The sequence below is a fragment of the Rattus norvegicus genome, chromosome 9 (assembly GCF_036323735.1).
Source record: "Rattus norvegicus strain BN/NHsdMcwi chromosome 9, GRCr8, whole genome shotgun sequence".
Classification (NCBI taxonomy): domain Eukaryota; kingdom Metazoa; phylum Chordata; class Mammalia; order Rodentia; family Muridae; genus Rattus; species Rattus norvegicus.
In genome coordinates this window covers 91,266,545-91,291,262 of record NC_086027.1, presented here as the reverse complement: position 1 = coordinate 91,291,262, position 24,718 = coordinate 91,266,545, and the positions used below count along the sequence as shown (strand labels likewise).

General features: G+C 43.8%; 1 protein-coding gene and 1 long non-coding RNA gene across 3 annotated transcripts in view; one reads left to right on the top strand and one right to left on the bottom strand.

Annotated features, from left to right (window-relative positions):
• The window catches only part of Col4a4 (collagen type IV alpha 4 chain), a 42,254-nt gene extending 32,315 nt beyond the window's left edge, over window positions 1–9,939 (top strand). The window contains exons 5-7 of the mRNA NM_001008332.1: window positions 5,653–5,787; window positions 8,457–8,501; window positions 9,336–9,939. Coding sequence (NP_001008333.1) covers window positions 5,653–5,787; window positions 8,457–8,501; window positions 9,336–9,467 — 312 coding nt within the window. The 3' untranslated portion in view covers window positions 9,468–9,939. The remainder of the gene's footprint in view (window positions 1–5,652; window positions 5,788–8,456; window positions 8,502–9,335) is intronic.
• LOC120094721 (uncharacterized) overlaps window positions 1–14,122 on the bottom strand; it is a 39,243-nt gene extending 25,121 nt beyond the window's left edge. For both annotated transcript variants that reach the window (XR_005489243.2, XR_005489242.2), the window contains exons 1-2: window positions 13,921–14,122; window positions 11,803–11,860 (exon numbers count right to left, since the gene is read on the bottom strand). This is a non-coding gene — a long non-coding RNA (uncharacterized LOC120094721). The remainder of the gene's footprint in view (window positions 1–11,802; window positions 11,861–13,920) is intronic.
• Window positions 14,123–24,718: the final 10,596 nt, after the last annotated feature.

The following is a 24,718-nucleotide window of genomic DNA, read 5'->3' as shown; positions in this document are numbered from 1 at the left end:
TTAATGAAAATAGAAATTCTTTCTGTATTACCACAGATAAATTATTTAGTCTAATTGAGTGAAATGGCAGACCACCATTTCAAAGACGAACGTCTGGGGTTCTTTTTTTGTGAGCAGCTTTTAGACAGACTTAGTGCAGTCACCCAAGGTTTAATGTGCTTCTTTTAGAAAATTTTATCGTATAATAAAATAACCAATAATATTAAAAAGCACTGAAAACGAAGTCATTAAGTTCATTTTTCAAAAGGGGACATTCCACATTTTATGTGAGTTTTCCACTTACAAAGTGGCTGTGTGGGGAGGTCGGAATCCAGGTCTAGTGGCTCACGGCCAGCAGTTTGCTAAGACTGCAGCAGGCTCGCAGTTGGCCTGCTGCTCAGCAGGTGGCGTGGTACTCCAGAGTACAGAGCTCCATGGAAGGGTCTCAGCACTTTACAGATGTCCTGAAAGCCAGTGTTCTGGGGACAGTGGTTTGGGGCTACAAGGAAGTAATTGCACCCATCTTTCCTTGAGGTGGGGCAGGGCTCACCTTATTTTGTGAAACAATTTTTGTCCTCTGCGGTTATCGTCTGAGTGTGTTTTCTCTCCCCCAAACTCATGCTGGGGCTCACTCCCCAAAGCCATGTGTTAGTTGTATGAAGGGGTATTAAGAAATGTACGATTACCGTAATGCTCAGAGGTGGGGCCTCTGTCAATTGAATAGCTTAGAGTATTAGAGCGGAGCTCCCATGATTGATCTGGATGGCTAATTGAGGATGAGGAAGAAACTGCCCCCTACTCAATCACTCACTGTGTGGCATAGCTTCCTAGCCTCTGGACAGAGCCTATAACATGGCATTTATAATTTGCTTGTACTTCCATAATTATGAGCCCAAATAAAATGTTCTGTCCTTTGTTTCATCTTTTGTTTTTGTTTGTTTGTTTTGGGGGTTTTCTTCTTGGTGATACTGGAGAATAAACCTCACGTATGCCCGGTGTGTGCTCTACCATCGAGCCCCTTCCTCAGCCCAGCTTCTTTCTTTATAAGTCACTCTGCCTCTGGGTAGTGTAATTGTAGTAACAAAAGGCTGACCAATCCATCTTTCTTGCCAGCACAGCCGTGGACACCTATGTTCTGTCTCCCAGGAGGTCTCGGTTCAGTGAGTGTAGGGTTAGAGGGAGGGCACGGGTAAGAGGTTGGTGGAAATGGGTGAGCGTGTTCTTTGGCACCCTGGGAAGACATTTTATTTTCAAGGGCAAGGGCTGGAGGTCAGGGTGAGGTGGTCTTTCCATGGGAACTTTGAGAGACTGTCAACTTTGAGGAAGGGAGGGTCCTCATCCGTGAGTATAGACCGAATGCTCAAAGCTTTGAAAACAAGAGATTCCCGGGAAAGGCCAGAAGTCGGTGCGCATGCCCAGGTCAGGGCAGGGGGACCTTGGAGGAAGGTTGGCTTTCCCTCGGTAATACAAACAGCTCTTTTCTGGTCTGCTGTTTGTTTTCAAAGTATTTTTATGGTTCTTTCTCTAATCAGGACCCATTCCCACAGCATACTAAATGGAATTCCATCAGACTTACCACGGTGTTAAACATTTCCACTCCCCCACCCCCGTTTTTGCCTCAGCAAAGTCCCATTAGCTTACTGGATTCAGGGTTGCGTGTTTGAAATGAATCACATTGAAGAGATTTATGGCCAGTTAATTGGCCGTCTTCCGTCTTTTTCTTAGTTTCCCTTTTATGTGAGCTTTCCTCTCGCTGTGTTCTCAATAACACATTGTCGTAAAGCACTGTACTCAGAGAAGATCACTGGGAGGCGATGTACAAATTGCTTACAGGATGGAGAGGCACTTTAATTCCAAACTTGCCATAATAGCAACTGTTTTCTGATTCTCATACTTAGGAAAGAAAGAGAACGTTTAAATGTCTGTCATTCAGTCTCATTTAAAGGTTAATATTAGATATAAGATTAATTGACAGAGGGTAAGAAGGTCCTTTCAGGTCATGGTCTGGGATGTACATGCTGTCCACTGTAAATTGATCTACCTTCCCACGTTCCCAAAGTTTCACAGTTCTGCTTTATCACTGCCACTATTTGGTCTCTCTCTCTCTCTCTCTCTCTCTCTCTCTCTCTCTCTCTCTCTCTCTCACACACACACACACACACACACACCAGACACACACACACCACACACCACACACCACACATCACACACCACACACCACATACCACACACACACACCACACACCACACAAACACCACACACCACACATCACACACCACACACCACATACCACACACACACACACACACACACACCACACACCACACACACACACACACACACACACCACACATCACACACCGCACACCACATACCACACACACACACACACACACACACACCACACACCGCACACCACATACCACACACACACACACACACACACCACACACACCACACACCACATACCACACACACACACACACACACACACACACCACACACCACACACACACACCAGGATTCTTAGCAATTCCAAGCTTTGCTAATTCTCAATCAACTGTAGCCTTTATGTAGAGGATGGGGAACATGAAGAAAAAGGGAAATTCACATAAGGAACAGTTTTCAGCTGCACCTCCTGGGTAGGTGTTAAAGGTTGTCAGTAATGCTGTGGAGCTAGTGACCCAATCGTGACACAGAGATGACACTTCATCTCTATTACAAAGGTCACGGGTGCTGATCATAGGATGCACCAGGAGGTGACATGGCCCTGGCTTGTATTTAGCCTCTCCTTAGCTTGCATACCATTCTAGAAGCCTTCGTTTGTAAACAGATAGGGAGCCATTGGCTCTGCCCTGTTTCTTGAGGGTTGGGAGCATATGTCATACCGTTCTGTGGCTTGTTTTTGTCATTTACACATTTTGTCACAATCGTGCACCATAACGGTGGATAGCATTTACCCCAACGGGTACTCTCTTAAACAGCTTTACATTTGTCACAATCGTGTACCATAACGGTGGATAGCATTTACCCCAACGGGTATTCTCTTAGACAGCTTTACAGGTTTTATTTGTTTTCGCTCTAAGCTATTGACAAAGATGCTGCCGTGCTTGAGAGAGGTTAGGGATATAGTCCAGAAAGGTCTGAATGAAGCCCATTATTATACATAATTAATATATGCTGATGAGATATTTTTAGAAGAAAAAAACGTACTCAAGGACACACAGCCAGTAAGTGTGGCCTTGTGCTTTCAGAACATTCTGCCTGGACCCTTAGTCACTGTCTTCCTCATGTTCTCTGCCAGTCAGAGTGCACCTGTTTTGCTCTCTCTAATGGCTGTTTGTAAATGCCGTCAGCGTGGCACATTCTCCTCAGACCCTCACTGAAGACTCGCATTTGCTCAGGGGAGTTTAGCTGTCCACATCCTCATCCCTCCGTCAACACCTCATCTTCAGGGTAGACTTGCCCTGGTTCTCTCAGCCCAAGGCTGGGCAACTGACCCGTGCCCTCCTGTCAAGGGCTCTTCTAGCTGTTGACCAAGGATGAATATCTTCCTTTTCTTTCTTCCTGGGCTGCCTTTCTTACCTACATCACTCACTGCGCTCTCTCTCTCTCTCTCTCTCTCTCTCTCTCTCTCTCTCTCTCTCTCTCTCTCTCTCTGCTACCTACCAGGCTGCTTGCCTTCCATGTTTTCTCTATACTTAGTAGCTCAGGTGAGTGGCTCTAAATTGTGCTTCCTTGTTAGAAGTCACACAATGTGTTCACCCTGTCTCAGGCTCCTGGATGTTCACAACTCTGTTTTTCCTGTTATCCAAATGATATTGTCTTGAATCATTGTGGCTGCCTCACCAGGTCCCAGTTCAATCTTTTGTGCCATCTCCCTCTGCTTAGCTGGGCCTGCCTAAGTCACATCACTATCTAAGCAGGGTTCAAGTGTGGAAACAGTTGGGTCCCAGCTGCACCTTCTTCCCACTGGCGTGCTCTCCTGTGTGATTATGTAAGGTATTCAGGCATTTATGGCTATGTGCTAGTCTGGTAGGACTAGCTTGCTTTAGGGGAGCATCTGGTTATTAGAAGGGCTCCCCCTTCCTCCCAATTGCCAGCACACAATACTTCCTTCATGGGATCACACAAGACAAGGTACCCAAAACGAATGGGGCTAACATCTTGATTTGGGGTATTTCAGAGTATTTATATGGCTAGGACTCTGCAAGAAATATTTTCCCCAGAATGCTGTATATCTCTAAGACCATCCTGCATTTGTTCTAGAAATCTAAGAGACATGATCTTAGCATGTAGTGGCTGAAATTTATCAAACTTTTCTGACCTCATAGCAAGACATATTTGATCATCGAATGCAGTTAGAGAGCAGTAAGATGGCTCAGTGTTAAGTCATTTACTGTCAAACCTGATACCCTCAGTTCTATCCCTGGGACTTGCATGTTAGAGGTGGGGAGGTGACTCCAACCTTGACACACATCTCTGGGGCATACATGTTACACACACACACACACACACACACACACACACACAGACACACACACGTATACACACAGACACATACTGCAATAAAATGATTTTTAAATATTTATTTATTTGCTTGTTTGTTTGTTTGCTTCTTGAGACAGGGTTTCACTGTGTAGCTCTGACTGTCCTGGAACTCATTCTGTAGACCAGGCTGGTCTCGAATTCACCAAGATCCACCTGCCTCTGCTTCCCAGTTGCTGGGATTAGAGGTATGTGCCACCACCTCCCAGCTAAGATGTTCATTTTTAAAAGATGAAGTTGTGAGTGATGTTGGGGGCAAGAGGCTCTAAACTACTCTTTTCTTAATGGATTTTAGAAAATTTGAAGAATCACAAAACCCTGTAGCCCAACTTTGAATGAATCTGAGGAATGTTATAATTCTAACGAGACATAACACACGCTGAGCTATGCGGTGGCAAAGCAAGCTGAGTACATTGGCCACCCCATGGACAGGACGTTGAGACACGGTGTCATTTGGACAAACTGAGTCTATATTTCTGAGTCCATTCTAATAGCTTCTTTGTTGCCATAGGCTGATAATTTTATAAAGACATTAACGATTGGACTTCTGAAAAATCAAAATTATATTTTGATACAATTATTTTTTCCAAGTTCAAAATCATGAACTGCACAGGGGCATAGGAGGAGGGCAGCAACAAGCATAAAAGGCATTGCCTCTTTCAAGTACAGCAGGCACTTCTCCTCCATGCGTACCATGTTCCTCACTCAGCAAGGATTTGATATTTTTAGTTCTATAATTCATAAGCCATCTCAAGACCTACAAATGTAATTGGCAGTGGGAAAATAATAGAGCTTTAATCTACCCATATTTGCAAACATTATATACATACACACATATGCACATATGCACACACTTGCACACACATACATGGACACATTCACACATGAATGCATACACACATGCATACGTGCACACTTACATTTATGTGCACACACACAACAATAGACACTTATCACAGAGCTTTAAATCCGCTTGAAAAGGCAATGCTATACACACTACTTGTAATAGCCGAGATTCTATTAGAATTTGCTCAGCTTTAGTGTTCTGATTTTTCTGTACTCACAGGGCATGCCTGTGTTAGAATCACTATTCACAGCTTCTTTGGGTCTCCTTTCCATTTCAGGGTCACCCAGGACCACTGGGACCACAGGGACCAATAGGGCCCTTGGGACCCCCAGGACCCATTGGGATTCCAGGAGAAAAAGGACTGAGAGGTGACAGCGGCCTGCCTGGACCACCAGGAGAGAAAGGAGACAAGGTGAGTGAGTCATTTTGCGTCCTACCAGTCTCTAGTGCTCAGGGCTTGTTTATTTGCTTGCCTGTTTTAAAGTCTGAGGATAATATTGGTGTTTAAAAGAAAACTTTGGTCCTGGATAGGGGAGCTGTAAATCTCTGTAGCTGCCCAAAGGAGTCAGAGAGAGAACGAAGGGGGAGACCCATGCAGCTAAGCTGACCTGGAAGGACAGAGGCATGGGGGATGGACATGGAGGTGAGACACATGGCAGAAAGGCAAGAGAAGTTTGGGGAAAGATGAAAGAAACTGAAGTTGTTGCAAAGCTTCTGTAAGGCAAAGGACATTGTGATTAGGACAAAACGGCAACCAACCGATTGGGAAAAGATCTTTACCAATCCTACAACAGATAGAGGCCTTATATCAAAACTATACAAAGATCTCAAGAAGTTAGACTGCAGGGAGACAAATAACCCTATTAAAAAATGGAGTTCAAAGGTAAACAAAGAATTCACAGCTGAGCAATGCCGAATGGCTGAGAAACACCTAAAGAAATGTTCAACATCTTTAGTCATAAGGGAAATGCAAATCAAAACAACCCTGAGATTTCACCTCACACCAGTGAGAATGGCTAAGATCAAAAACTCAGGTGACAGCAGATGCTGGCCAGGATGTGGAAAAAGAGGAACACTCCTCCATTGTTGGTGGGGTTGCAGACTGGTACAACCATTCTGGAAATCAGTCTGGAGGTTCCTCAGAAAATTGGACATTGAACTGCCTGAGGATCCAGCTATACCTCTCTTGGGCATATACCCAAAAGATGCCCCAACATATAAAAAAGACACGTGCTCCACTATGTTCATCGCAGCCTTATTTATAATAGCCAGAAGCTGGAAAGAACCCAGATGCCCTTCAACAGAGGAATGGATACAGAAAATGTGGTACATCTACACAATGGAATATTACTCAGCTATCAAAAACAATGACTTTATGAAATTCATAGGCAAATGGTTGGAACTGGAAAATATCATTCTGAGTGAGCTAACCCAATCACAGAAAGACATACATGGTATGCACTCATTGATAAGTGGCTATTAGCCCAAATGCTTGAATTACCCTAGATGCCTAGAACAAATGAAACTCAAGACGGATGATCAAAATGTGAATGCTTCACTCCTTCTTTAAAAGGGGAACAAGAATACCCTTGGCAGGGAAGAGAGAGGCAAAGATTAAAACGGAGACTGAAGGAACACCCATTCAGAGCCTGCCCCACATGTGGCCCATACATATACAGTCACCCAATTAGACAAGATGGATGAAGCAAAGAAGTGCAGACTGACAGGAGCCGGATGTAGATCGCTCCTGAGAGACACAGCCAGAATACAGCAAATACAGAGGCGAATGCCAGCAGCAAACCACTGAACTGAGAATAGGACCCCGTTGAAGGAATCAGAGAAAGGACTGGAAGAGCTTGAAGGGACTCGAGACCCCATATGTACAACAATGCCAAGCAACCAGAGCTTCCAGGGACTAAGCCACTACCTAAAGACTATACATGGACTGACCCTGGACTCTGACCTCATAGGTAGCAATGAATATCCTAGTAAGAGCACCAGTGGAAGGGGAAGCCCTGGGTCCTGCTAAGACTGAACCCCCAGTGAACTAGACTGTTGGGGGGAGGGCGGCAATGGGGGGAGGGTGGGGAGGGGAACACCCATAAGGAAGGGGAGGGGGGAGGGGGATGTTTGCCCGGAAACCGGGAAAGGGAATAACACTCGAAATGTACATAAGAAATACTCAAATTAATTAAAAAAAAAAAGAAAGAAAGAAACTGAAATTGTTGGGGAAGCCTAAAGCATTAGAAGCATGCTTGGCGAAGAGGAAGATAGAAAGCCACGATTCTGAATAATTTAAGGCACTGGGCAGATTTGTGAAGCTGCACGACCCTAGCCTGGTAAGCTGCTTCACTGTGGGATTCTGGGAAGGAAAAGGACATTGTCTCGTTAAAGGCCAAATTATTCCACCCATCTCTTTATAACACTCAGGCTCAGGGTACTGCACAACTGCACATGGTCGAAAACTAAGACACAGAGTCCTGCGTCTTTATCTCAGCCCATCTCCCGAGGAGCAGGCCCTTCTAGAACATTTCTGTAATCCTCTAAATGTGCCTGGGGAAGACTGCTAAGGGTTCGTCTGCTTTCTGAACAACCCAAATGGAGCATTATGTGTGCCAGGCCGGACCTTTTATCCTAGAGAGCATCCTGTGTTAATTTCTGAACCCACATTTCTGTCTTGAGAAAATACCATGGAATATGTATGCCATTCTGTGTGTCAAACCTTAGCTTATTTCCTGTTGGAAATATGAAATTATTTCATAACCCCGTATAAGCTAGGATGTAGTTCTGTCAGTTGCTGCTGTTCACATTAAAGCCCTGGTGTCCTGGGAAGGAGTCTGAGGAGTTTGGCAGCATGCCAAATATTTAATTCATTCTGCCAAGTTGCCTTCCTAGGTCTATCAAACAGAGGGTGAAAGGATGCTTTTCAAACGTTGGGGTCTTGACCAATCAGTGAACAGCATGTGACAGTGACTGTGAAGGGCTTTTGGTTTGGAATCACTAACTGTTAATAGTTCCAAGTAAATGGATTTGCCTGTCTATAGTCATGTTTATATCTTTGTTTTATATTTTTGGAATTAGGGTCCAACTGGTGTGCCCGGATTTCCAGGCGTGGATGGTGTACCTGTAAGTGTCCTCACACTTTGCTCCATTGTTTTAAGAAAAGAAGAAGCAGTCACTGGAAGCTTTAAAGGGAAACAGAGTGTGGTGCGCACATGCACACACACACACACACACACACACACACACACACACACACACACACACACGGCATCTAAGTACTTGGGAGGCTGAGGCAGAGGTATTATGCATTTGAGGCCATCCAGTAGTTTGCATAATGAGAACCTGTCTTAAAAGAAAAAAGAAAAAGGAAAACAAACACCATCATAAACAAAGCCCCTGAAAGATAGATATTCAAAAAATATATATGATTAGTTCTTACTCTTAAATTTTGTAAAATCATCAGAGTGCTCATTCTTCAATCTTGTGTAATAAGTCTCAACCCAAAACATTTTACACAAAGAGCAAAGTCTTCAAACAAATTAGTGAGGAAGAAATCAAGCCCAAAATAGACAGTAAATATTCCTGTCACATCGCGCACAGTGTGCTCTAGAATGAGATGTGTGCCCGCTCATAAGAGAAGCCTTATTTTCTGATGTGTCTCAGTTTTTCGAGTAACTTTTTGAGAGTCACACAGACCAGAAGGCCAGTGAAAAAGGAAAGCAGGGTTTGGGGAGCTTTAGAATGCAGCAGATGCCTCCGAAGCAGGAGAATAACTCATGCTAAATTAACTTGCAATGGACATTGCAATGGATTAAAACTGTAATCTTACCAGGTAGCACTTTTGGGGTGCCTCACAGAATGAAACAAGTAAACAAGTGGGTCATGGTGTCTGTAGTTGGTGGTGCATGCTGGGGTTTTCTTGCAGAAATATGTCAATCACAGTTTTGTCCTCCCCAGGGTCACCCAGGGCCTCCTGGACCCAGAGGCAAACCTGGTATGGACGGCTACAATGGCTCACGAGGTGATCCGGGCTATCCAGGAGAGAGAGGAGCTCCTGGCCCTGGCGGCCCCCCTGTAAGACACCATTAGCACAGTCTAGAGTGGTCCTGAGTGAAAAGACTTTATGTACAGCAGGAACTGGCTGGTCTACTCGGGAATGGCCTCACTGCACCTTTGCCTGCCTGCAGCAGGACAACTAAACTGGGTGCTTGGGGGAGGGGGAGACGAGGTGGGCAGAACCAGAGCATTTAGGGGCTTCATGGGCGGTGGAAAGGGAAGATACTGAGGGTATTAAGAAGGGGTGTGAACTAACTGGCTTCATCAAGGAGTTAAAGGAGGAGGTAGTTTACCAAATCTTACAACCCCACCATTCAGGGCGAATTTGTATTTAAAGATAGTTTCAGCAAGGGACATCTCTTATTTCCACCACCCACCTTTCCAGCTGTCTTACTTGAGTAAAAATCAGATATGGTTTTGCCTGAGTCAAAATGCACTGTATGGAATTCTCAAAGAACTAATAAAAATTGAGAAAATTTTAAATAAAAAATAAAATTACTATTTATCTAAATTATAATTTATACGCTTTATAGATCTTCTATATAACATGTAATTTATAAAATATAAAAAATTTAAATATGTATACTAGATAAATAAATAATAGAAATAAATAAATACATTCTTTCCCTTAAGAAACAACTTGACTTTCTCTGCCTGTACTTCAGCTTTTTCTCCTTTGCTATTTAAATATTTCTTTTTAAACCGTCCCAAGAGGTTACTTATTAGCACTTCCAGAGCCTTCCATATTGTCTTCGTGTATCTTCCCTGTGCTCTGGACTGAAGGAGAACTGGTCTGAACTTAGGACTCAGAGAGAATTCCAGGCTGGCACCTTCATGTATAAATCATCTGTGGGTTAAGGTTCTCAAGCAAGCACTCCCTCCTTGGAGTTCCCGTGCAGTGAGAGGAATGCACACACGCAGAGGAAGCTCTTTCTGCTTCTACTGAGTCAGGCATTTCAGAAGGCAGGGGCTCTCAGGGGCAGCTTTGCCATAGCAGGGTTGGGATGTCCCTTTGTTAAGCAGCATTCTTTCCTTTATCTCTTCTGACCCCCTGCCTGTAAAGTGGGCTGTCCAGAATGCTAAAGCTTCCCAAAGCAACTCAGCCACTGATGGGGAAAGTTACTACTGTCTTGTGATCTTTTAGTATTTCATTAATCTGTTAAAAATTTGCTGTCACTTATAAATGTATAAGTGAAAAAAATGGAACAAATATTTTTGTAGTGTTTTGTGATTTGAAGCATTGAGAACCAAAGCGTTGAGTTGTATAGTTAGAAGAAAAAAATTTTCTAGGCTGTTTTGAATGGGATTTTCTTTTTCCCTATCATGTAATATATAATACCAAATTAACCTTTTTTTCATCCTGTGACAAAATGTCATGCTCTTTCTATGTTTGGGCCAGTTTTCATTTCTGAGAAATATCTCCATCACAGTCACTATGTCTCTGTGCTTGACTCCATCTTCCCTACGTGCTGCGGCGGCCATGATTTCTCCAACTCCACCTACACCCTACCTGAGTTTCACTGACAACATTGCAAATGCCTCTCTTGTGTTTCTTTCCCTTTCATCTTCGAAGACTAATTCCCTCTCTCAAGAAGCCATTTTTATAAAATGTCACTTGGGTTTATATGTCAGAGAAAAGGAAGCAGCATACCTGTTTGCTATGCTGTTCCCTATGTGTGTACATACACATGTCTGAATGAAAGATGTTCCGTCCACTCCTGCAGACACACGCCCACCCATGTTCCTGTAGACCACCTTACTGAAACTCACTGGGTCACACAAAATTATACAACAGCAAAGGGACACTACATGGGAAGAGGGAGACCAGCAGAAGTGGAAGGGAGCCACGAGAAACTGGGTGACTTATGAATGAGATACCTTATGCACATGTATAAAAATGTCAGGACAAAAAGCCCTTATTATGCATAATTAATATATGCTAATAATACATTAAAATAAAAAAGAAATTAGAAATGGACCGAGAAGTGCGGTGATCAATCACGGCAGGCTTCTGCCATGCTCAGTCACGGTAAGCTTCGAAACACATGACATGATTTGTCACTGGTCATGAGCAGTCTGATATCCACGAAATGATTTGTGGATCAAGGAGCTAGCAGTGAAGGTTTTATTTATTTACTTATTTACTTATTTGTTTGTTTGTCCATCCATCCATCCATCCATCCATCCATCCATCCATCCATCTATCTATCTATCTATCTATCTATCTATCTATCTATCTATCTATCTATCTATTTATTTAAATCTGTCGATCAAACCCAGGTTTGCCAGACAAGCAGTCTGTCTCCAAGTTTCCGCTCTAACCTTTGTGCAACGATTCAGTTCATTTCCATTTAACTCAGTAACTGACCTGACTCGGTGTGGAACTGAAATCCGCACAGGCTGAATCCGTAGGAAGACACAGCTACCTGAGAAAGCAAAGCTGATTAGTCAAGGAGACCGTTGATAATGACTTGCTAGGAAGCTACTGAGTGTCTCCCCCTGGAAACCAAGGCAAGCCCTTTTGTGAGTGGGATCAACTTGGAAATTCACATTCCTTCTCTGAGCTTGATAATACGAAGAAGGCAGAAATCCTGGGTTGATGCAAGCAAGTTAATGCATGTGAGATATGAGCTGGGATTTTTAAGTTGTGCTATAGGAGAATGACAATGGAATTCATTGAGCTATTTCATTTACTGGCTAAAAAATGCTTTAAACAGTGCCGACATACACATGTCTTTAATCCCAGCACTTGGTAGGGAGGCTGAGGCAGGCAGCTCCCTGTGAGCTCCAGAGCAGCCTAACCTAAATTGCTAATTCCGTGTCAGCCAGTGCTGCATAGTGGTTCCTTGTCTCAAAAACCAGCCAGTTAGCCAACTGACCAAACAAACAAAATGGGAGCGGCTTCACAAAAGGGGAGCTGCTGAAAAGTTTGAAATTTGGTCTTACAAAATAATATAAGCTCTTCTTTAATACAAATACCGACATGGGTAAAGTAATTAAATTGCAAAATTACTTAATTTTTAAGAATAATGGCTTGTGTTATAGTATGAGAAAAGAGTAGTCTTTCTGCCCCATAATTAGAAACTCACTGACCGTTAGTGAGTGGTCTGCCTAACTGAATGCTGAGAAGAGGTGTATGAGAACCTTGGACCTCCGGCCAATGACAATCAGGGAAACCATAAGTCCACCCCAGTGAAATGGCTACAGTGCTTTTTACTGGTGACTAATATTTCATATAGAAGAGAAAATATTGAAAATTTTTTTCCTAAGTGAATGTCTCCTTCTCAGGGTCAGCCTGGGGAAAATGGAGAAAAAGGAAGATCGGTGTACATTTCCGGTGGCGTTAAAGGTACTCAGGTGAGTCTTACAGCCATTGTGGGTTTAGGAAAGCCATTTTCCCAATAGGGAACACGCAGGCAGGGATTTCTTACAAAGTATTATTGAATGTACTGATTTTCCCCCCCATTAACCTCACACAACAAGATGGCTCTGTTCCTCTTGTCGAAAGGCATGAGCCTTTGTCCCTATGGCTGCAGATGGCCTTGCCTCCTACACATCAGAATTAGAAGGACACATCCATTTCAAGGTCCCTTGGGCTCATCGTCATTGTTACTTGGGCCAGATAGTCAGTTACTATGGAGAATAGCAGGGCTCTGAGAACCTCGAGGGGGCTTTGGTTGAACAGCAATGTGAGACTAATACCACAGAAATGACAATACTTAACCATGGATAAGATCTTAGATTGTACCTTAAGTGTAGCTTGTGTTCAGAAAGAGCTTGCATCTAAGAGCATATACACACTGATCGTCATGCAAAGCAGTCAAATGTCAACACAAAGCTGGCTGTTAGATCTGGAAGCCCTGGCAGGGAGGGGCTCTCCTTGCGATCCCTTCCTGTCACTCTAGAGAAGTGGTTCTCAAACTTCCTAATGCTTCGACCCTTTAATACAGTTCCTCGTGTTGGGGTGACCCCCCCCCCAACCATAAAACCATTCTGTTGGTACTTCATAGCTGGAATTTTGCTACTCTTATGAATTGTAGTGTAAATGTCTGATATGCAGGAACTGATATGTGACCCCCAAAGGGTCAAGACCTACAGGTTGAGAACTACGTTCTAGAGCAAGGTCAGGTGAGGCCTAGATCAGAGATGGTGGGTGTAGTGGGAGGAAACAGGAATTTTACAACAAGATGCTGTGGTAAGATGAGCAGAAATGCAACCCACTTCTTTCTTCTATGTTCTGACTCCGCCAGCCTTGTTCTGGCCTCCATTAGACAGAGAATAAAGAAAGAAAGCCATTCCACAGAGCCCTTGCGCGGTTGGTGTCTCAATAGTGACAAAGTGCATAGGCTACCTGCCTGGCCTAGTACAGATCTGTCCTTCCCTCCCTTGGAGTCATCTGTGTCCTAGAAAAATGTCCTCCTCTTGTAAAACAGTATAATGATGTCATTGCAGGGAGACCGTGGGGACCCAGGACCACTCGGCTTACCAGTAAGTCTCCCGAGAAGACCGTGGGCATCCATTTTCTCTTCAAAACCCAACAGGACCAGCTACAGCACCTGTGGGACCCATGTAGTATAGAATAAAAATGTGATTGCTTGTCAAACATTAAGAATTTCATATTACTAGGAGCAGGGTGTTGAGTCCATGTGCTGTGGTTCTCCAGTTTACCCATTTGCTGAACCCAGCAAGCTGCCTCTTATGCCATGCCCACACACGCATTGTCTGGTCATAATCATTTAGCATTGCTAAGCTCTTGCAGACCTGTGGGAAATTAACTTTTAGAAATACACACACATATATATATATATGTATATATATATATATATATATATATATCACACACTCACACACACACATCTCCTCCTACATAATTATAGCAAATGGAATTTTGTGCCACTTCTGCACATTTTTACCTGCCAAGTTAGTAACTGTTCATTGCTATTTTACCCCACTTTCATCTCTCTGGAGTTTGTATTTCAGTGATCACGTTAGCCTTTCTAGTTTATCAGTGTCTATGAGATTGAAAGTGAAAGCAGTTTTGCCTCCCAGCAGTTAACCTGCGATTCTGTGTTGTGGCTCCCAGCCAGCCATAGTGTCACTCTCCCCGGCCAACTGTGCAGAAGCTTGGTTCCACGCAATAAATGAGATGCTCTTGATGTCACCGTTACAACAAATGCCAGTTCACCCCCTAAAGAGGGCAGAGCTTCACACTCAGAAGTCTTTTGATGTGAGCTGGAGAGCAGGGAGCTGCTCTCTCCACCTTCCCAGGATTGCCCAGCCATCATCCCTACCCTGTGCTGGTGATGGTATGCCATGATGCTGGCTTACAGATAATTACTTAAGTCTGGATCATCTTGATCCTGAGCTGGGGATAGTGTTTTACTCACTTTGGTCTCCTAAGTCATATTTTTAAGAGTACGAACACATTAATATTTAAATACAGGGGCAGGAGAGATGGCTTAGTGGTTAAAAGGATTTGCTCTTCTTTCAGAGGAGCCGGTCTTTGTTCCCAGCACCCACATGGAGGTCATAACTGTTTAAGACTCTAGATCTAGGGAATTCAGTGCTCTCTTCTGGCCTCTGTATGTATGAGGTACACAGACATACGTGCAGGCAAATGGTCATAGGCATAAATAAAAATATCTTTAAATATGCACATTACCCAAGACTAATATTTGAAAAGACATCTTGATATGCATAAAGTTGTGTTGAAATTGGGAAGAGCTAATGAAGTTCTCTTGTTTGTGGTTTTTATGACTACGAGATTTGTTTGTGGGGTGTTGATTGTTCTCTTGACCTGAAGGGAGCCCTACAACAGAGTGTGTCATCTGTATTGGCCTGGTGCTAACTCCTCACTGACCATATGTGAGGGGGATGGGCTGTTTTGCAGGTTTTCTATCTACTTGGGCTCACATGCCACCTTTTCTGTGAACAGTAATTGCGGTTTTCACAGTAAACGTGCTGATCTCTTTCTTTCTCTTCCTCTCTAGGGATCTAGGGGTGCACAAGGATCAACAGGGCCCATGGGGCATGCGGGTACCCCAGGGCTAGCAGTGAGTATAGCTGTTGATGCTGTCCCTCTGTAGCCAACAGTGCAGCAGTAACACAAAAACTGCATCCTCGGGTCAGGCTGATCAACCACCTTAATTGGCAGGAACCTATCTTGATGCACAGGTTCCCAGAAGAAGCCGCTGTCCACACAGAAAGATAGCCCATCCATGTTTAAAAGTGTACTGTGTGTCCTTCTCATTGTTGGTGACCCATAACAGTACGCACAGAGCCAAAGAGAGAGCTTTCCACATGAGCCTGAGAACTTGAGTTCTATCCCAGAACCCACATAAAAGATCCAAGCTTTGCAGTACATGCTTCTAATTCCAGTCCCAGGGAAATAGACACGGGTGGAACTCTGGGGCTCTCTGCCCTAGCCTAATGAGTGAGCCCCAGATTTTAGATTTTACACACACACACACACACACACACACACACACACACACACACACACACATCTACACCACATGTGCACACACATACTTGTACATACACATAATTGTATGTATTCATGAGGTACAGGATGATATTTGGACACATATGCTTAATGTGCAGTGATCAAAGCAGGATAGCTAGCATGATCATCACCTGTAACACCCATCATTCCTTCATCTTGGAAGCATTGGCATCCTTGCTAGTCATTTTGTAAAGTGACTTGTTGACTGTCACCTCACTGTGCCCACTAGAACTCAAATTCTTTTTACTAACAGTATCTGCGGTATCATCTCCTAGCACTTCTTTCACACCCCTCTTCCTACTCAGCCTTTTCAGTCTCTGGTAACTACAGTTTTTCCCCTTACTCACATGAGATCAAATGCTTCTCTTCCTCATGAGAACAAGAGCAGTGGAATGAACCTTACAATCAAAAGCGTTTCCTAATTAAAACTTGGGCGACCTAGGGAGATGTTCTGATGACTATGACTACAGTTGACTTTTTTTCCCATTGATTTAGGGACCTATAGGTCATCCTGGGAGCCCTGGGATGAAGGTAAGTTCTGAATGCGTACATTATAAGCGCCCACCCAAGGGTGAGATCACCGACAGTGTCAGTCACAGATTCTCTCTTAGGAGTCTTCCCACTTAAATAAACCTTCCTGAGTTGCATGGCTAAAAGTTTTAATTGCTTGTCATTGCCCTTTTAAAACTAAAAAGCAATTTGACTTATAATCTTTTCCTTTCAGGGAGATCCTGCCATGGGACTGAAAGGGCAAAAGGGAGAACCGGTAAGGGTTCCTTGTGCAGAAGAATGGATGTTAGGACATGTGCCTTTCCCAGTCATAGAGACTAGAGTGATCAGTTGTATTTATTGTGTAGACACTGTCAAACCTCACAGCTCATAACTTCTGTTTGCTGAATCATCTTACCCTTAGCTGTAAAAATCACAGTTCTGACAAAACGTAATATGAGGGTTAGGAAAGTAACTTCATGGGTGGCATGCTCTAGGAAAGTGATTTAAGGTGGTGGCTTCTCTGGATTTCAGTTGAAGACCCAACAGGAGGTAGGCTGCTCTTTCAGGACACTGGAGAAACAGCTCTTGAGCATCTACTCCATGGCGGGGTTAGGGTTAACATTAGCAAGATGTGCCTTGCTGACATGGAGTCTCATAGCGATTAAGTTACAACGCAGTTGTTTAACAGGAGTTGGAAATACAGAGGAAGACTTCATTGTAGGAAATGATCACGATATGATATCAAACATAAAGGCCAGCTGCAGGTTGATGTCATTATGCAGGTGAAGGCAGGTACAGGACAGAGCGAGGCCTGTCATTGGGCAAGAAGGAAGGATGGGCAGGAAAAAAGTTTTAGAGAGGCAGAGGAGGCCAGAGCGAGAGGAAGGCAGCTGAGAGAACATGTCGGCAGATGTTAAGATTCTCCTCTGTGCATAGTTACAGGTCGTTATGACTACTCTTAAGGGTGTGTACAGGATTTTGTGTTATCTAGATGGGCAAATTATATCTTATCAATTGGAGCAGAGGATATCATGTGATGTGTTCTTTCATGTAGCAACCTAATTGAGTTCAAGAGAGTGGGTGGCCAGATGCACTGGCCTGCCATGGAATTGGAATACGTATGCTTGACGTGATGGAAACCAGCCAAGAGAGCTGTGAGTGAGGGCAGGGCAGACTCACAGGGTTCCATGCTGGAATGGCTCACAGACTGTGGGTCAGAAAGTAGACGGGGGCAGTGTGGAACCGCTGAGATAATTAGTGCTTGTTCTATAGCCCGCTGGAGCTGGAACCATGAGAGAGCGTGACTGCCAGTATACGCTTGGGAACCGGTTCCTCTGCTTTAGTTACTGTAACAGCCCTTTACAGAGCTGGACATACTAGTTTGTAAAAGAGAGGATGAAGAGTATTTCTGTCAGACATGGGGATGCACGCCTGCAGTCCCAGTCCTCATGCCTGCAGTCCCAGTCCTTGAGAGGGTCAACCCTCTCCCTTTCTTAGAAAAGTTGAACAAGGTGGTCTGTACCTTTAACCCCAGCATTAGCAAAGTAGAGATAGGAGGATTAAGATTTCAAGACCATTTTACTCTTTGGCTGCCTAACAATTGAGACACACTGGGCTACTCGCAGCATTGTCTAAAAATAAAAATAAAACAATAGAAATGGAAACAGCACCCTTCGTGTTTGTTACTAAGTATTGTGGGAGATGTGACTGTGGATCTTTTACGCTTTATTCTTCCGGCTTCTCTTTGTAGCAGGTTTGACCATGCTAACTATGTGATACTTTTTATAATATGAGAAGATAGTAGTGGCCCAGTTTTGAAGATGCTTCCTTTTGGTAGGTCTGTATAGGTTGCATTTGGACCTCAGCTATGAGGCGAAGAATGGTTACCATTAACAGTGCACATTGCTCCCCCTGTGCTGTTTGTGTATTTGTTCAATCATTTATTTGCAAAATGATGCAGTCAATGCATAACACTGTTAGCTGGCAGGATGCAAGACAAACAGCCTTAAACATTCCTAGTGTCTGAGCAGAGTCGGGATTCTTAGTCACACTATGTTCAGTAAACTTGAAGCGATAATCCTTAATAAAGAAATACCAGCTATCAGAAACACAGACCTGTACTAGGCAGTCCATGCTAGCTTCAAACTTGTGATTCTCCTGCCTCACCACCTTATTTGCTTAGATGACAGATGTATAGTGTTCATCTTGATTATAGTTTTACAACTGAATTTAACAAGCTGCTGCCCACTTGTATATGAACAGGCATGTGTGTGTGTGCGCACACATTGTGTGCATGCCATTCATAAATAAACACCACAAAGCACTCCCCCAAATGTCTTCAGCAGGTTATCCCTGGATAGCAACATTATGGATCATTTTATTTTTAAAATTTTGTTTCAAGCCATATTTCATAAGAAACAATAAATATAATTTTTCATTGCATAATATATTTCCCACTATTTTTATTTTCAATTTAGGATGCATGGGATTAGAAAGACTGTATTATTTGAGGATGAAAATTTCTGTGCTTCAAAGCACAAGTTATAGTGAAATTCCTATCTTCTCCGTGTTTTCAAAGGGTGAAGTTGGCCAGCATGGCCCTCTTGGACCCACCCTGTTGGTACAGCCACCTGATTTGGGTGTCTATAAAGGAGAAAAGGTAAGACCCAGTCACTTCCAAGTCACCCCGTGAAGCACAATAGGAATCTTTCCCTGTGCAAGGCTGAGCTCCCTTGGCCCAGCATGCGAATCTCGAGGCTGCCTCAATTGTCTGAAGCTCACGCTTCCGTCCGGTGATGAGGCTCAGAGCCTTACAGTGTCCTCAGGTTCTCTCGGCTGCTGAGTGGTAGACCCAGCACGGGCTGAGCTAAGTCCTCCAGAACACAGCACCTCAGAGTGCTGTTCTGATGTGTGGACAGCAAAGACCATGGGGAATCCAGTTGTCCTTTCAGTATCAGGAGTGGGCTTTGCCTGTTGGGAACTGAAAAAGCTGACACATTGGGTAGAGCTGGAAATCTGATAGACTTTGGGGAAATAGTAATTTATCTATCCACCTCCGAAATAGGCATTCCCAATGCCCGATGCATAGTCTAAGTTGTTTGTAAATGATGGCTTACATCCTCCTACCTTCCCACAACAAGCTAGTTCTCTCAATAGCCATGTTGCTAACCTTGGATCTGCAGTCTGGTTCCATAGCTCTCTTCTGTGCTTCATATGCATCTCGCACTGACCCAAATAATGCCGGGGATAAGGACGTACTCAGGTCATAGCTGCTGACTTGACCCCTTACTTAAAACAAAACAAGTCTAATGAGAAACCGGTTGTCCAAAGAAATGACTTATGAGATGTATGGAATTCAATGAATACTATGTAATCACATTATGTCAATCATAATTTTTAGGGTGTAAAAGGAGTTCCTGGAAGGATTGGGTCCCCAGGACCTCCAGGACGCAAGGTAGTATTTTCACCTAATTGTTTTTGTGTGGCTTTATCATTAGTTTAACAGCCAGCATTTACTACTGGAGTTTTCCATTAGAATCTTATAGACCTCCATTCTAAGGAAGTTGCTCTCTTTAAGCTGTTGCCAACGTTTTTGCTTCTCATTTTGTTGTTGCTTTCCAGACTAAGCGAATGTTGTTCCTTAAACCCTTCTAACACTGTCATCTTTTAAAGGGAGAGCCTGGTATCGGCGTCAAAGGAGAGAAAGGTATCCCTGGGTTCCCAGGACCCCGGGTAAGGATCCTAAGCCCTAAGCATCTGTGGGTTTGGAAGCATTACTGGTTCACACACTTGGCAGACTATGCCTGCATTCCCGTGAGCTAAAACGCAGAGACTGCCCCACGTACAGTAATCTATTTTGCCCAAGAGCTGGGGGGTGGTGTGTTCCCATTCATGTCATTTAGATATAACAAGCGTGCACACGATAGGAGAGGTGGGGGAGGTGGGTGACAGCGTCCTCGCTGTGCCTGTTAGCTCAGTGTCAGTCTGGTATGTGCGTGTGCTTGTTAGTTTAAACCTATTTCATAAATTAGGTGTCTATGTAAGGATGCCTAGCAGGGAAGCACCATGTCAGCCTCTAGATGTTATCTCACACATGTCAGTAATGGCATGCCCCGTGGGATCCCCGGGGATGCCAATTTCCAGTAGGCTTAGATAACTCTCGTTTTAGTACTGAACGGTCCATTATTGGCTTTTGTGCCATTTCTTCTTGTTAAGGTTGCACAGGGTAAGTGCTCATTCCCATGCAAATGAATGCACTGTAGATTTTAAAGATATCCGACCTGGTGCTAGCTTCATGCTAAATAATTTAAACGGGAAGAATAGAAATAGCCAAAGCAAGCACAGTCTTAATTAAACGTGAATTTTTTGAATAGGACTAAAAGATCAAGGAGAATGGCAAGTGGCAGAAGTCCGTGTGAACCCATTTTATGTTTATCTCATTTTGTTCTGTTGAATATCAGTGCCTGTTGAGATGTCCTTTTATTACTCCACTACATATTAATGCATATCAAACTGCGTAACAGTACAACAAGGTTAACCAAGATTGAAAACACCATGCCTGACGTTGGGATTCTGCTTGTGGATTTTCTGTAATTATTAGGGTGAGCCTGGTTCCCATGGATCTCCAGGTTTTCCAGGATTTAAGGTAAGTAAACATCCCAGCAGAAGTAACAAACGTGTTTTCAACAGTGAAGGGGGCTTAGCGCCGTGGAGAAGCGGTACTGTTGTTTGTGAATGCTGACAGGGATCGGAAAGACAGATGAATTCTTTGGGATTTTTTTAGCGCTTAAATTAATTTTTACTACACTTACTTATTTTATTTGTGATGTGTCTGTGAGTGTGTGTGCGTGTGCACTCGTGCACATGCATGTGTGTACGCATGAAGCTCAGAGGACAATTTGAGAGAGTCTGTTCTCTTCTCTGTTGCTTGAGTTCTGGAGATAGACCCTCAGGCTTTGTGGCAAGAACATTTACCCATTGAGTCACTTCATCCTGACTTAGTGAGGGTTTTATTGCTGTGAGGAGACACCATAACCATGCAACTCTTAAAAAGGAAAACATTTAATCAGGGCTGGCTTATAGTTAGAGACTTATAGACCATTATCATCATGGCAGGAAGTGTGGCAGCAGGCAGACATGGTTCTGAAGAGGTAGCTGAGAATTCTATATTCAAATCCCCAGCAGAAAGAAAAGAGCCTTGAAATCTCCAAGCCAACCCACAGTGACAAGGCCACACCTACTTCGACAGGGCCATATCTCCAATAATGCCTTCCGTACGAGTCTATGGGGGCCATTTTCATTTAAACCAAGTGTATATTTTTTTTGTTTGTTTTAGTTTTTAGAAAAATATTTATTATATATCTAATTTATAGATAGTTTAATTGTATGTTTATAATACTTTTATAAAATTTATATACTATAGAAAATGTTATATTTTACAATTATATTTATGTAATTTGTCTAAACATGTATTTATAAACTTTAAACGATATCACTTATCTAAACATATATTTATATAATTTAAAAATATATGCATCAGCAGTTGTCTTTTGTGAGCCACCCAACAAGGCTTCTAGGAGTCTGACTCCAGCCCTGTGCGAGAGTCATACATGCTCCACACCACTACACTGTCCCTTCGGGTCCCCTATTGGGTTTTCTGAGATAGGTCTTGAACCCTGAGCCCCTGATATGATCTCCATTCCATCTTAAGTGCTAGGATTACAAGTGTGTGTTACACACCCGGCTCAGATTTCTTTCGTTTGATGAATCACGCAGTGGTTCTCAATCTGTGGGTCATGACCTCTTTGGCAAAACCCTGTCTCCAAAAATATTTATATTATGGTTCATAACAGTAGCAAGATTATAGTTATGAAGTGGCAATGACGATGATTTTTATGGCTGGGGGTGAGGGATCACCACAACATGAGGAACTGTATTAAAGGGTCACAGCATTAGGAAGGTTGAGAACCACTGAGTGTACAGGATTGTGTTGTTGATTTTTGAGACTGAGTTACAGAACTGATACAATCCATGCCCATGCCCAGAGTCTCCGTGAGTGTGTGCTGGTCACATTAGATGGGAGTGAGGGGCTGTCAGCCCGCTACAGTGAGCTGTTTGAAGCCTGTCTGTGGTTGTTTCTAGGGGATACAAGGAGCGGCTGGAGATCCTGGGCTGTTCGGACTTCGTGGTCCAAAGGTAAAAACACGAGCCAATGCCAGAAATTTTTTTTAGATTATTCTGTTATCAAATTAAGGTTTTAGACTATTCCAAATAACCAAACAAAGCAACTCTCAAAGGATGACAGATGTAATACTAGAAATATTATTTTAATGCACACTGTGTATGATGTATGAGTGGTATATTTTCATGCCCTTATTATAAGTAGCACACGAAGCACAGTTATGCTTATATTTGAGAAGCAATTCTTTTGCAAGTTGATAATAATGGGAGTTTCAAAGCACTCACGAGATCATGTGACTTGAGATCATCTGCTTTTGTAGCGTTGTAGCATATTTTCCTTTGTTTTCTAACTTCTGGGACCTGACACTCAGTGTTTGCTCAGGGCAAGCCCAGCTTCTCAGGGGGCATGATTAAAGGAGAGACAGCATTTTGCTGCTATAATGAAATGCAGATTCAGGTCTTACAAGGTGAATAAACGTTTGTTCTGGATTGCCTCGCTAGATCCTATGTCCAAAGTATTGCTAAGAAACCGGGCAACTCACGCGATCCTTCAGCTAGGGTCACGTTGTAATAATTTTGCTGCAGTCAATGGCTTTTCTTTCACTGTAGCTTTGTCCCTCCATTGTTTACTTGTGAGAGGTGAGAGGCCAGGTGCAGTGTGGTTCCTTCTGGAACTCCCTGACCGCCTCACTTCTCTACTCAGCCAGTTGTCTTCACTTCCCCTATGAAAGTGCCCGCAGCATTCCAACCTTAGCTTAATGCCAGGAAGGGTCTTTATTTCCAAGGAAAGTAAATAAATGAATGATTTCAGGGGGATCCTGGAGATCGCGGGAACCCGGGACCACCAGGCATTTTGGTAACTCCAGCTCCACCACTCAAAGGTTTGTGTTCAATCTAGTTCCTCCAGAATTTATACCAAAATGGACTAGACGGGTCCAGAAAAAAATTAGTTTGGTCCAGTATTCCTGTAACTTGCACGCCGGGGAGGATAAAAACATTAATATTGATATTTAGTTACTTTTCTCATCGCTGTGACAAAATCCCTGGCAGGTTTCTTTTGGCTCATGGTTCTGCGATGCTAGGGAAGGCGTGGTCAGGAAACTCTGTGATGGGGCAGGCTTTGGCAGAGCTCTGCATAACACAACCATTCTAGAAAGCTGATAGTAACGTAAACCAGGCATAGGCTGTGTACTTCTTCAAAGTTTCTTCCCTTATGTTTTGCTTCCACCATCTTGGTCCCCTCCCTCTCCCTCTCCCTCTCCCTCCCCCTCCCCCTTTCCCTCCCCCTCCCCCTCTCCCACTCTCTCTCCCTCTCCCTCCCCCGTTTCCCACTCCTTCTCCCTCTCCCTCTCCCTCTCCCTCTCCCTCCCCCGTTTCCCACTCCTTCTCCCTCTCCCTCTCCCTCTCCCTTTCCCTCTCCCTCCCCCTTTCCCTCCCCCTCTCCCTCTCCCTCTCCCTCTCCCACTCCCTCTCCCTCTCCCTCTCCCCCTCCCCCTTTCCTTCTCCCTCTCCCTCTCCCTCTCCCCCTTTCCCTCCCCCTCCTCCTTTTCCCTCTCCCACTCCCTCTCCCTCTCCCTCTTCCTTTTCCCTCTCCCTCCTCCTTTTCCCTCTCCCTCTCCCTCTCCCTCCCCCGTTTCCCACTCCTTCTCCCTCTCCCTCTTGGTGGTGTTTTGAGACAGGGTTTCTTTGTGTAGCCCCTGTTGTTCTGGAACTTGCTCTATATTCCAGACTGGCCTAGAATGCAGAGGTCCACTTGCCTCTGTCTCCTGAGTGCTGGAATTAAAGATGTGCGCCACCTTGCCCCTTAAAGATTCGGCAACCTCCAAAGCCAGTGACCCCAACCAGAGCTGGAGTGTTCACACGCACGAGGGACACTTCAGCTTCAAGCCCTAAGTTACTGTGACGATGTTGCTCAATATCGAGGGAGAACCTTGGGTCCTGGTTTATGTCCCATTGGCACATGACATCAAATTTTATTTTAGAATGTAACTGTGTGGTGGGGTTTTTTATTATTTAAACGTTCAGAAAGTAGAGGTTTTTTTTTTTAAACTGTTAAAGAGGGGCATGTAAGGTCATTTGACTAACGTCTCCCAAGATGCGTGTAAAA